Source organism: Siniperca chuatsi, linkage group LG22 (assembly GCF_020085105.1).
Source record: "Siniperca chuatsi isolate FFG_IHB_CAS linkage group LG22, ASM2008510v1, whole genome shotgun sequence".
In the NCBI taxonomy this organism is placed as follows: domain Eukaryota; kingdom Metazoa; phylum Chordata; class Actinopteri; order Centrarchiformes; family Sinipercidae; genus Siniperca; species Siniperca chuatsi.
The window spans coordinates 15,246,538-15,260,109 of record NC_058063.1 but is presented as its reverse complement, the minus strand read 5'-3'; the positions used below and the strand labels follow the sequence as shown (position 1 = coordinate 15,260,109).

The 13,572-nt window shown below is 40.8% G+C and overlaps 1 protein-coding gene across 7 annotated transcripts in view; it reads right to left on the bottom strand.

Moving 5' to 3' along the window:
• svep1 (sushi, von Willebrand factor type A, EGF and pentraxin domain containing 1) overlaps positions 1-13,572 on the bottom strand; it is a 103,388-nt gene that overhangs the window by 68,363 nt on the left and 21,453 nt on the right. For all 7 annotated transcript variants that reach the window (XM_044183575.1, XM_044183578.1, XM_044183581.1 and 4 more), the window contains 2 exons: positions 5,170-5,425; positions 3,218-3,394 (listed from right to left, as the gene is read on the bottom strand). In XM_044183575.1, the coding sequence (XP_044039510.1) occupies positions 3,218-3,394; positions 5,170-5,425 (433 nt within the window). The remainder of the gene's footprint in view (positions 1-3,217; positions 3,395-5,169; positions 5,426-13,572) is intronic.

Sequence of the window (13,572 nt, the reverse complement as noted above, 5' to 3'; positions counted from 1 at the left end):
TTGGTTCAGCCAAGCCCATTGAGGTTAAAGCAACAGAATATTAAAGAGAGAGGGTGGATTTTTCTGAAAACAGCAGGAGTTTGTCAAGTTTACTTGTATGTTTCTTGGTTACGTACTGCTCACAACAAATCTAATTGGTTTTGGAGCCACTACTACTTCAAAAAAGCCTCGTCAGTTATTAGAGAATAAAACCTTTAATAAATACAGTGTTCAAGAACATATATGAGGGTATTTCGCACCACTTAACAAAACCAAAACTGAGATGAACAAGTCTAATAGTGCCTCAGCCTGCCAACGCATCCACAGCAGCAACTTCAGTGACATATATTCCAGCCTGGGTACATGTCAGCTCTTCAGCATGAGGATGACGACTCATAGACAATCCAGTGTCCACAACAAAATTGCCAACTCCTCTCCCATGAGACCTTATATGAGTAAGTGAGAGACAGACAGAGGAAGCAGTCGTCATTTGCGGTTGCAGCGCCTCGCTGTGTCCTTCCTTCCTAGAGCCGATTGAGCCAACTCTGCAGTCTGCTCTGCCATTAATTAAACCATTAAAACAGATTAATAAGCAGAGTGGGGCTCAAGTCTCGACAACATCTGATGAGAATTAGGGAGGCATGTATTTTGGCATGATGACCCCGATGCCCTTTCCTTTGGCTCTCACATTGAAAATCCTCCTCCCTCTGCCGTTTTCTTTTCTCTCAGACACTTTTAAAGTCTGATCTGAGTTATTTAAACTTGTCTGTTGCTCAAATGCCCCCCCCCCAAAATCTCTGCCTGTTATTTAATTCTGGATTGAAAACATGTGGGTACAGAGAGGAAGACCTAGAGGGCAAACACGACCAGGATTATGGCCCATTGTTTCCTATTATCAGAGAAGATTGTTACCCAGATTTCTACTGTGTGTTTCTTCTATGCAGCGCACTCAGCCCTGATTTTCTTCTTAGTCCATGGTTCCCTCCCACCTGCCTCCCCTGCACGAAGGGTTAGCTGTCTAAATAACCAAAGTTTAACACAGCAGTTACTTAAACACAGACACACACACCAGCCAGTGCATCTGTTAGTCGTTCTGCTCTCCAACAATCACACAGACAGCTATGTTCCTCTGTGAGTTTGGTGATTACATATTCAGTAAAAATAATGTATCAACCCTTAACCTTACACTTATAAGATGGAGACCACCTGCAACAAATTGCAACATTACGGTGTATAACTTGGAGATTTAACAGACCAGAGAATGGACAATTAGAAGACAAATGAATGTGTCATTACACGGGATCCTGGCAAGTGTTTTAACTTGCTGTCTGCAGTGGTAGATTGATCTTAAGCTACACACTCCAACAAAACAAAATGAATGCATCGCCATTTACCAATTCAGGGGGGGGCGTTTCAAAAGAAATAAAGGCTGAATTTGAGGGTTTCCCCACATAAAGAAGAGCCACTGCCACACCACTTCCACTCAGCAAAGACATACCCAACATTTGTTGAGAATAATCTCTCCTCATCTCATTAGCAAAGATTATTTCTATTATTTCTGATTGAAGGAGTCATACCACCAACTGTTTTCTCATTAGTTTAATACATCATGGAGTTGATTAAATCATGCAAGATGATGTTCAGACTCTAAAAGAGAGTAGAAGGAGACTCTGAGGAGATTACAAGAAAGATGATAGGAAAAGGTAAACATTGGTGTTTAAGAGAAAGAAAAGGGTGTTACATTTAGTGCCAAACAGGAAAAACTGGGAACTGGACCCAAGTGCAGACACTACACATAGAGAATATGGAGGAACACAAAACAACTAAGGGCAGCTAAGAAGTCCAGGAAGAAGTCCAACAAGAGTAATAAAAGTCCAAACAAAGAATAATCCAAAAGGAGTCCAGGGTGCAGGGAAACACAGGGAGAATCACAGCAACACTGGCAAAACACAAGACCAGGGAACAAACACAGGGCACATGGTACAATGACAATGTGACACAGAAGAAGTACACTCAGGTAGGGGAGACAATGAGACACAGGTGAAAACAATCAGAGCAATCAAAGACAAGAAGCTAAATTGACAGACACATGAGGGAAGGAGAGTATTTCTGAATAAAACAGGAAATAACACACACAACACACACACACACACACACACACACACACGTGCAACTTTCGCTGATGCTCTTACTGAAAATGAATTGTGTGAAACCATAAAATAATAAGTCCTGGATTCCCAACATTACAAATAACCAGTAGTAAGGAACAAAAGGGTAAAAGTCTAAAAGCCAGAGCACTCTGGCAACAGATGAAACAGATTTTTTAGTTCCTCAAAATGGATATCTATGAAACAGAAGTGGGAGGCGAAGCAATAAGAGCCACAGAAAAAATGCAGTTAGTTTTAAAATGACAGCAGCATTTTTGGTGCATGTAGAGATGAAAGAAATGGATGTATGATATGTGATTTAAAGGAGGAAATTGAAGGTGGATGGTGAAATGTGTGTCCAGCTGGGAATCAGAGGGAACACACACAAACACATCACTGTCTCAGTCCTCCACCTCTATGGCACATTACTGGACTTGTTGATAGTGATCTGCCCTGTGGACAGCTTACACTTCGTTAAGTGGACAGGCTGCTTATTTAACTTTCACCCATTACTCAGCAGCGACCTAAGGCCAAGTGGGCCCTGATTTGGAGGGGACGCTGACATGTAAAGGACAGGAGGACGAGATGAAGACTTTCGTACTTCCACACAAAAAGTTGTGAATGATAATATTTAGCAAGATCTTATGTGTCATTTTACACAAACTAGAACACATTTTTACCAATACGCCTACCTAAATACAAACACAGAAAAAAAAACACACATACATACACACTAGCTGCTCAGCATTTATCTCCACCTGACAATTCTAAGGGTTAACTTGTCCAGGGTCTGATTTGGTATCACTGTTTGGCACAAAATAACTGGCAATATATTAATATTGAGCAATTTACAGATACAATCTTCTCCCTTCTCAAATGCTAGCAACGCAATTAGGCCTTCCAGATCATTTCAAACCATTTCTTCACTGCTCTCTGCTAATAAGAGATCAATTGACAAAAAAAGGAGAGACTGTTTCAGATGGTGACTGTAAAGAGAAAACAAGTTGGTGTGAGAGTTTGCCGACATAGCTGAGATAGAGGCAAAGCTGGTGAAATGTGGTAAGAACCTGGCATACATCCGTCTGTCCTACCTGTGCACTCGTGCTGCAGCCCCTTGCCGTAATATCCCTTCTCACAGATGCAGTCATACTGTCCAGTGTGCGTGCCGCACTTACAGCTGGCCATCAGGTCGCAGCAATCCCTGCCTGCTTCACACAGTGAGGAGCAGCGAGACAGATCTTCCTGGATGTAGCTGCCTGTAGGGAGGTCTGAGGGTGGAAAACAAACACAGAGAAGCACAGGTTGCAGTGGGATCAGATTACACCACCTGGCCATTAGACAATTTCAGTGTTCAGATGTTAAAAGAGGGGGTTTCTGGCACAACTTCACCTACTTGCAAGGTGCATGTATAAGGGAAAGCAGTCTTAAAGGGTAAAAACTTCAGCAACACTTGTAGTATTAAGACAACTTTCTTGACAGTAAAGTTGTTCTTAATTCTAGTTTTGCTGGAGTTTTGACTGTTAAAAATATATTCTCTTAACATTATGATGGTGTAATAAAAACACAAATTTGCAATTTAAATCGACAATCTACAATTTAACAGTTTTTAATTTGAGACTCTGAAATCCCATCTTAGCCCCATTTAAACGGTGTATTATTACAGTATATTGGCAGTCATTGAGACTGGCTACAGGCTTAAGTAAACACAGGCTTTCCACAGACTTGCTTTGCTTAAGAATTCAGACAACAAAGTGAACAAACACCTTAACCATAAAAATGCATAAATAAAAACCATCAGTGCCCGCAAGCCACACATGTACAACTGACTAAAAGCAAACGGCCATATTCTCTTCTCCCAGTATAAAAATTGCTCCAAAACTCAGTAGTCACTAACAAAAGCCCATAAATCAGAGGTGAGACATTTTGCAAAAGAAGTTGATTGGAACTTTAACTAGGAGTTGAGACTGAGGCCAAAACAGGCTTTGATGCTGGGCTACAACAAAACTTAAATTTTATTTCTAGAAGTGAACCTGCTTTATTTTCCTCTTACTGAGAGAGCAGGGAATCAGAAAGGGCCATAGAAGAAGAAGAGAGACGTCTCTGGTGTAATTTCTGTTATTTGATCCATGCCAGCAAGAATGGCCCAACATGTGGCTCAGCATGTTTGAAAACCTGAGTGCATGCTTTGAGGCTGTTGTCGGCAGAGGCGTTGGGCAGACTTCAAGACAGACGGACCGGAGGCTGAGCTGATAGTACGGTGTGTGTTGGCTTTCATTCTCACGACCTTATCCTTGCGCTGTCTCACAGATCTCTACTACTACACTTACTGTCTGGGATTTCAGACAGTGTGTGTGAGGGTGTACATATACAGTCTGCAAGTGCATGTGCATGATTTATAGCTTTCTACACACTCAGCGCTGTACTCAACTGTGATATTTTATGGTGATAAGTTTTAAAGCCATGACTGAATCCCTCTTTTCACCAAATTGTGGGAAGTCCCCCTCAAATGTGGGAATAGGGCCTTACTCTGTCCAATCTGTATGGAAGTGAGGCCTAATGGCTGTTGGCAGTACATAACAGAAGAGACCATTTTAAATTTACGTTCTCAGATTCCATTTGAAATATTATCCACTTCCTTTTAAGTAAACATTGAATTTTAGCAGGGTAAAAACCTTCACTTAAGAAATATTGCTACAGGTCAAATGGTGATTATGGGAGCACTGAGGCTTCAAAGAGACAAAGAGTAGCAGCGGTAGCTTCAACTTCAATCTACCAAAGCACAGGGTTTGATGTAACTCTCCCTTGTGCAGCTAAAATGGGTAAAGTGGGAACTGGGGTGAGATCTAATAAGTCTTTAAAGCTGTGAAGTGAGATAACAGATGTTTCTTTGAATTGAGGTAACATCACCTTCAGAAGGCTGTGATTCTGTCTTTGAAAGATCTAAAAAAAGCTGTTTGACAAAAAGGGGTTTGGTTCCTCCTCTATCATCAGAAAACAATAGCACAACAACTCAGCTTAAGTAATCATCATCTGTCCTTCATACCTTCATGCAGTGCACGCCGAGCCAGGGCCTCAAACTCGGCAAAGTTGTGCACCAGGTAGCAGTGCTGGTCCTTGGGCTGCGAGGCCATGTCGTGAAGCTCCCTGATGTTACCCTGCCAGATGCCCAAGGTGAAAATCTCAACGCCACGTTCCCTCAGAGCTGCCGCCACTGGCCGAGGGTCCCCACCATTAGAGTAGCCATCAGTGATCAGGAAAATTACCTTGGTTGCGTTAGCACGGGAGTGACGTAGGATTTGCTGTTGGAGAAGAACATATAAACAAATATATAAACAAATTTAGTGAGGAAGTAACTGACTGAATTTCCACATTAATAAATCAAATCTTTCTTTTTTTTATCCCCTTTCACTTCACAGCAAGTGAAGTGTTAGTTAAACTTCGAGAGGAACTTTCAATTTAGGTGCACAATGAAACTCCGAAATGTAAAAACAACAGGCACAGTGACTTCCTGGAGTCTTGTCATCACCGTAAGGAAGTCACTGCACCTGGCCAAGAAATAGTCCAGCATATAACTCCCATCGTCTTCACACTTTGGTTTTTGTTCAGATTGAACAAATTACATATAACATCTTAATTGGTGAGCTTTAGAGGTGCTGGTAGGTCAGAGCCAGGCTAGCTGTTTCCCCCTGCTTCCAGTCTTTATGCTAGGCTACCATTGCTGGCACCAGCCTCATAGTGAACAGGCAGATATGACAGTCAATCTTCTCATCTCGGACAAGACAGCAAATAAGCGTATTTCCCAATATGTCAAACTATTCCTTTAAACTTAAAGTGAAGCCATAAAACAATGAAATAAAAAGGAGAGAAAAAACTGAAAAAAGGTGTACAGATTTGATTACAAAAGAAAAGTGCACTTTCAAAGAATCAGAAACATTAAGCTGACAAAGCAAGCAAGACAAAACTGTGTCTTAGTTAGTGTAGTCATGCTGTTACTGTTGTGCAAAGGTTGACCATTCAAATACACACAGCCCATTGCTCTGCCTGCCAGCACGCTACCAACATAGCTCCAGCTTTAGTGACATGACTAAACTGAATAACGAAGAACGTCACATACAACCACTAAAAACAGCCCTCAATTCTAGGGTTCCTCAAAACCCTACATCAGCAAGACAGGCAATGAGGGCACGATGGGGAGGAGGGACAAAAAAGAAGGAGAAAGCTCTACAATTGTAATTATTTCTCCTACAGACTAGGCAGCTGCTTGCCAGTGGTCTAAAACCACCAGAGAACACTGGGCAACACAGACCGGGCTGCTGTGTCCGCCCCAAACACCGGCTACAGTTACCAAACTAACTTTAGACACCGTTTACAATCCACCACATACAATTAGACTGGACATTAAAGTCAGAGAAACATATCTTTATTTTCTCTGGAGTAAAGAAAAAAACAAAACAACAGGACCATCTGCTAGCTTTGCTGTGGAGAGGCCAAGCTGTGTCTAGGTTTGTTGTACGGGTGTTTTAAATGAGGTTAAGAGGTCATGTGGATAAAACCCAGAGAAAAATGGATGAAAAGAAAAATAAGCAATAAGGGGTAGAGAAAACAAAAGAATAAAAGAAGTTGAAGAAGCAGAAGGAGCTAGATGAAGTCAGCAGGGCAGATATCTACTTACTTACTGAAAGCTAGAAAGGTCATGGGTATATCATAAAGAATTAGAGAATGGGAGGGAAACAAAGGATGTGTGTTAGGAGGTGGATGATTGAACAGGACGTAATAGCTACACATGACAGACTGTAAAATACGAGAGGTGAATATAGAGGAGACATGCAGGGGTGTGACCACAGAGGGAGGGAAACAGAGCAGGAGAGAAAGCTCTGGTCTTTATTGTCTAATTGGCTAAACTTCAAGCAGCTCTAACAGGAGTGGTGTAATTACAGAGCCTGTGAAGCGAGGGAGTGAGGGAGGAAAATGAGGATGGAGAGAGAATAGAGGAGAGGGAGAGCCTGGTTTCTCTGATCCTCAAAGCTCTGGGCTGCCTGCTGCTCTGGTTCCCAGCCCTGGAAGGTCCGCTACGGTCGCTCCCAGCTGTCAGTGCACCCCATCAGGCTGCCGCATTACGGAGAGAGGAGCCCTCCCTGGTCCTCCATGGCTCCTGCCAGCTGTCAGCACAGTGATATTTGTGTCTATGTATTAACATCTTTTCATGCCAGAGTACAATAATAGTGAACAAATCGATGCGTGTGCACTTGCTGGTATGCCTAGTGTATCCTCTTTATGTGTTAATATTGTATGTCTGAGTGTTTCGGGATGTTTTTAGGTCTTTTATTAGGCGTCTGCTCAAAGTGCTTTTGGACCACAGTGGGTTCTGCGTTAGCCATGAGTCAGTGGTGTTAGCAACTGTGGAGATGCAACCAAACGGAGCATACGCATGCATACCCACTAATAACACCCTCCTGAATACCCTCCGCATACTTTAGGTCAGAGTATTAACATAAAGGCAACCACAGGAGCCAGTGTGTGGGAAGGGGCTCCCCGTTAGTGTAACTCTCTGCATGCAACTTATTGTGGCGTGCAGTACATGCAGACAAATCACACAGGCTGCTAAGGGTGACAGCAAGAAAGCGAAACACATTCTGTTTGTGTGTATGTGTACAAAATGCATATAAGTGAAGAAAAGAAGCTCTTGAGTGAGTGATGATTCATTATCATTATAAGAGTCATTATAAATATTCCAGATGTTTTCGCTCATGAAAGAATATTTTCTCTGATCATTACAGCACAAGGATAAAACAGTCATTCTGTAAGAACAGAGGGATAAAGAAAGAGATTAAAGACAAAGTGGAAACTCAGCTTCAGAGGTTAACAGACCTGTCTGAGACTAAGCCAGCATGCTGTTAAAAATAATGGCAACTGCAAGTCAAGTCGCTTATTATCTAACATAAAATGTTAATCTTCCTTAAACCAAGTAAAAAGCTACATAAAACAATGGTTGAGAGCACTTTACAGTCTTAACTGTGCCATTGCTAAATATAACTTGCACCAGCAGTATTAAAACAACAAACAACATTTTATTCCAGAAAACCTTGAACTCAACTTGAAAGACGTTGATTTGCATTGCACTATTCTGATCTGATGTTCCACTCCACTATATTACCTAAATAATTAGGATGGTCAAATGCAGTGGACAGAAATTAATGAAGTGTCACTTAACATATTTATGCTACTCATCTCATTCTGTGCATGCATCTTTGCACACCTTGAACAGCTGTATGTCAGCTTGAGGCCTCTCTGCTGTACATTTCATGCATTTCTTCAATTACGCACTTGGCAAGTGCTTTAATGCCGGTGTAGGTCCAAAGAAGAGATAATAAGCCGGCAGCAATGGGACAGTTTAAGTGTGTCTGGTTTGGAGTCGTTGATATCTGTCAGGCAGCTGTGATAGCGAAGGGACCAACAGGCCTGGAGGGATTAGCGGTAAGAGCAGCGAATCTATCTCCGTTCCAAAATGCCTCAAACTTTGGCAAGAAGCAAGAGAGAGGCAAGAGAGAGAGAGAGAGAGAGGAAGAGATGAGTGCTCTATATGTGAAGCTGGTGACTGATTTTTTTAATACAGTAATATCACACACACACATACAATAAACTGTATACACAGGATTATAGAAATACTCGTGCACAAATACAGTGAGGGTCTCACAAGTGTACACTACACACACATCCACACACACTCTTTTGCTACAGTGCCATTAGGGCGATTTTGGTTGGGATTTGATTGTCAATTTTACATCAGAATCAAGGATTGAATCTGATCCGATCTATAGTATTTAGGTTTAATTTTCATTAACAACATACAACAACAATGAATATTATATTAATAAGGAAAAGTAAAAGCTCAAAGATTGACATTCAAAGTACAAATACTCATCTTCTGTCAGATAGATTACATATTTATCTAGATAGCAAACAATTACCTGGATTTTTTGTACATTGTCCTTTGGGAATAATAAAGGGGACAAGTGATAGAGTATTCAATAAGAAAGTTTCAGAGCTTAACAAATCTGGTTATTTTACCAACTTGGAATCAGATCCAAAATTTAACTGGCTATCAAAACCCAGCCATATGCACGATACCCTCAATCCACTGATGAACCACCAATATAAATAAACCATCTAAATAAAACCTTCAGTCCACTAATCAAAAGCTGGATCCTTATTCTGACGGACTCTCCATCTCCAAACAGATGCTTGTATGATTAGAACTTCAAAAGCAGGCACCTCGTTGCATTTGGCAGAAGAGACTAGGAAACCTTTCCACACCTTGAGGGGCTGACGATGGTGCCAAGGTGCCCCAGCTGTTAATCAAAGGCTTATATATGCTTGGCAGCTATTCTGAATGCTAAATGAGGACAACCCCCCCCCAAAAAAATCTCCACCACACTGCTGGCCTCCCATCAGCCCCTACTGTGACTTTGATCAGAGCCCAAACCCACCTGGCTGGTTAATGATTTGTTTGTTTCTTCATTTGCAACAGTGGGTACCACTTTCAACAAAGAAGTAAAAAAGGGATGGAAAGACCATTAGGATACAAGTCAAATGTATACTATTCTTCTATACTTGTTCACTGACCAGTTTTTAGTTTAGTTCACTATTTAAACACAGTGGAAGAACTAAGCAATACATTATCTTGCATTTTATGCATATATGAGCGGGAGACCCAAAGATCAATGAAATTAACAAGAGGTTCAGTTGCCTGAGGTGCACAGTCAGGCTCAATTAAAATAAAATACAATAACTTTTACACTGATAGTAGCCAATTTCTTGTAGGGGAATTGTATCTGATTGTGCAGGTGTTGCAGTTACTGTGTCCTGCAGCACATAGGTTAAGCCGTGGGTTGACAAAATAGTCATATCTGTATATGTTTGTTATACCAATCATGTACTTTAACTGAGTAATAATGTCCAAAGAAGAATAACTTGTGCACTTAAATAGTTTACAATCATGATTGGCTGAACAGTTAAGCTCACTAGCTCCTAGACTATAAGCTCTAAATCTCGCCACTCCCTCACCCAAACACATCAATGCTCTCTCACCCACACAGATTACTCAGTAGCTGAACTGATCAGGGATCAGATAAAAGCTGGATGTGCCTTCTGTATGATTGTATGTGTAAAAATAGCTGGAGCTGCTTTTTCCTGTCACTTTAATGAGACAGGGAGAATGATGGCTATTTATCTAATATCGAATGTTTAATAGGGTACATTGCGCTTTTGGAATGGCACATGGAATTTGAGTGTCACATTCACTTCAAGCTGTTTCTTCTTTACACATGAACACACCACAGCTTGAAAGACAAGTCTGCCCGTTATTCTCTTACATGGTTTTTCACTTCCTTGAGATTCACCTTCCAAAAACAAAAACTGTATTTCCAGGCATTCCACAGCGGATACAAAAAATACAACCCAACTGCATCCGTTCGGAAAGCTGTCTCCCCATCGGTCGGAAGTGAGAGCGCTTGTTTTGACAGGCTATCTGCTCTTGGCTTAGGTGGTAAGAATAACAACAATAACTCTGCAGGGACCCAACAGAACAACATGCACACACGTACACACAATTACAGACACTAGAGTCAACTTTGGTATTATTGAGCAACATCTCAGGGACACATACTTTGCATTTTTGAGATAAACTAGGTCACTTGCAAAGACAATTTGTTTCCTGGTTGAATCAGTCATATGCAATGAGCTTTTGTCCCACAAACATCTTGTTTTTGTTCCTCATGTATTGCAAGCCTCACAGGAATAGCACAAATGTACGTTATCTAATAAGAGGCTTCTGATTCAAAAGTATCTTAACTTTTAACTGTGGTTTTAAAGGCAAATTAATCCTGATGTTTTGATTTGAGAGCACATGTAAAGCACGTGTATTTTCTTGAACTGATTGTATTTCTGATCATTTGCCTTCGAACTTTGATTACATTTGTTCCACACCTCTCACATATTATAGAATGTTTCATGCCACATCATTTGTTTTATTAACTTTATTCACAAAACTTTCCATGCTCTTGTTTTGCTCAGAGGGTAGCCACGAGACTGACACAGTAAGGGTAAGGTGTTTGGTTTCCACAACGACCACCCAGGATGATATGTGCTATGTACTGCAAATTATGTATACTTTACACTAAGCATTTCTTAAAGTAAACTTCTTAAATAAAGTTTTTAGATTCATTTCCTAACTTTCAGTCTGTCAGTTACTGTTCGTGACAGTGTGGTATGTAAATCAACTTGTAGAGACTTGAAACTTGCCTCAGATACAGCAGACAGTCCATCTCATAAATGTCCTGTCATCTTTTTTGGCAAAGCAGGTTGTTACCTGCTAAAGCAAGTTTCAAAAACTGCCTCATGCTGTTGCATTCAACACCCATGATTTAGGATTGGCTGCAAAAAAGCATTGCTTTCAGAGAGAATACTGAAAAATCAAATCTGTATCTTTTTTGTGTTAAAAAGGTTTTTAAAAGATGTTTTATGCTCACAACTGTACTACAATAAGAAGCTATTATAACTCTAAAGGTGAAAAACTGTTCCCTGTGATGTATTATCTAAAAATGCATGGTATGCTTTGGAAGATGGTCTGCAGTAAAGTAACATAATTTGCTGTTAATGGACAAAAACATGCAAACATGCTAATCTTTTATTTTAAAGTTTCCATTGTAAATGATCTACCACGGGAGCAAAGACAGCTGAACCCACTGTGCTGCTGTCCAGCTATTTCTCGACAGTCAAATGTGGCAAATAAAGTGACAGCCACACAACCAAGGCACCTTGTCAGGATGACACGCAGAAATGTAGAGTATAAGTAATAAACCAGACAGCGGACACTTTCTGTGTATAGCTCCTGTCCATTATCAACACTGCGGAGTGGCTGCTTGAGCTGTAAACATGCTGGAACTGACACCACAACAGATATTTGCAAGTGTTGCTTCCCAGTAGGAAAATCTATTGTCATGTCTCATGATAAATAAAAACTTCAAGTTTGGGATGTGTGAGAATTTACACCAGAAGCATGTACTGCACAGTAGGCAAATTCTCAGGATCAGCTTGACAGTTTTCATGTTATGTGAGGATAATTTGTATTCTATTATCTGAAGCATAAAGGGAACTCCAGTAGGCGATTATATGGAAACACTGAAACATTTCTGACCTTTTTAATTTGGTCATTTATTCCAAATATATCAAACATCAATGTATAAGTCTTAGACATCTCCTGCAATGCCTTCTGAATATTAAGCAGCCTCACATGGTGTCTCATCCCAGATGATGTAGATATCTGTAGACACAAAAAGCAGTACAATATTCTAAGAGAGGATCACTCATCAATCATTGTGCTTAAAGTGGAGGTTAACGAAACCACAGAAAATGTTTTTGAAGTTACATAGAGACTACATAGATAATTGTTAACCTGTCTGGGGTATATTTGGCAAAATTTTAGGGATGGAAAAGTATTTCTAGAACAGGAGAGCCATTACAGCTCCTAATTTGGCAACCACTGACTTACCACTACCTAATGATTTAAAAGTCTTCACTAAAGTCTGCCTGTGTAATGTGGATTTGTAAGCGGGCCCAAACTGAGCCCAGTTCGACCGAGAAGTGCAATTGCATCCAAACTGTTGGCGAAGAGAGTGCGGACAGCCAGTTAATTGCCAGACACGGTAGGCAGGATAGCTGTGTGTGTTAGCTTGACGGTTTCTGTCACAACACCATTCATCAAACTCAACAACTCAACAACCAGGAACAGCGAGAGGAGGAGAGACATGGAGAGAAAGAGAGAAGCTAATTCCACGATGTGATGCCAAGGGGAAAGGCTATCTTGGCTGGCAAATGAGAAACTCATTCAATTATCCCCCCACTGGTCTCTGTGTTGCGCAGGCAGAACGAAGCGCTGAGAAAAACATTTTAGACACCGTTCCAATCAGACAAGGCATTATGGGTAATTGGACGAGGATAGCTGGTTTGATTGAGTGGGAGGAAGAATTATAAGAGCAGTTACGGTTTGAGCGCCAGTTGGATGAAGGTGAGGTCAGACTGGCTTGGCAATCTGCCTCATGTCATGTATCTTGGGTTATATTTATTACATTTTGTTTTCTATGTTCACGGCATATGTTTGACATTTTCAGTATTTAAATGGTATGTTTAGTTTCTCTCTGTATGCATGTATATGGTATATAGCAAATAAGGAAGGTATATACAGTATCAGCGCAGGATATCTGCTCTTTTTTATGGAGGTCTTACTATTGCATATCTGACCTCATCTGTTATATTTTGTGGGCACTGACATTTTGAATGTTCTCCCACTGGATGTACAGTCACATGTTTTGCACAATATGTCACATAATACTGAATGTATGGTATGCTTACTGGTTAATTTCATCATCATATGTTTTTGTGCTGCCTT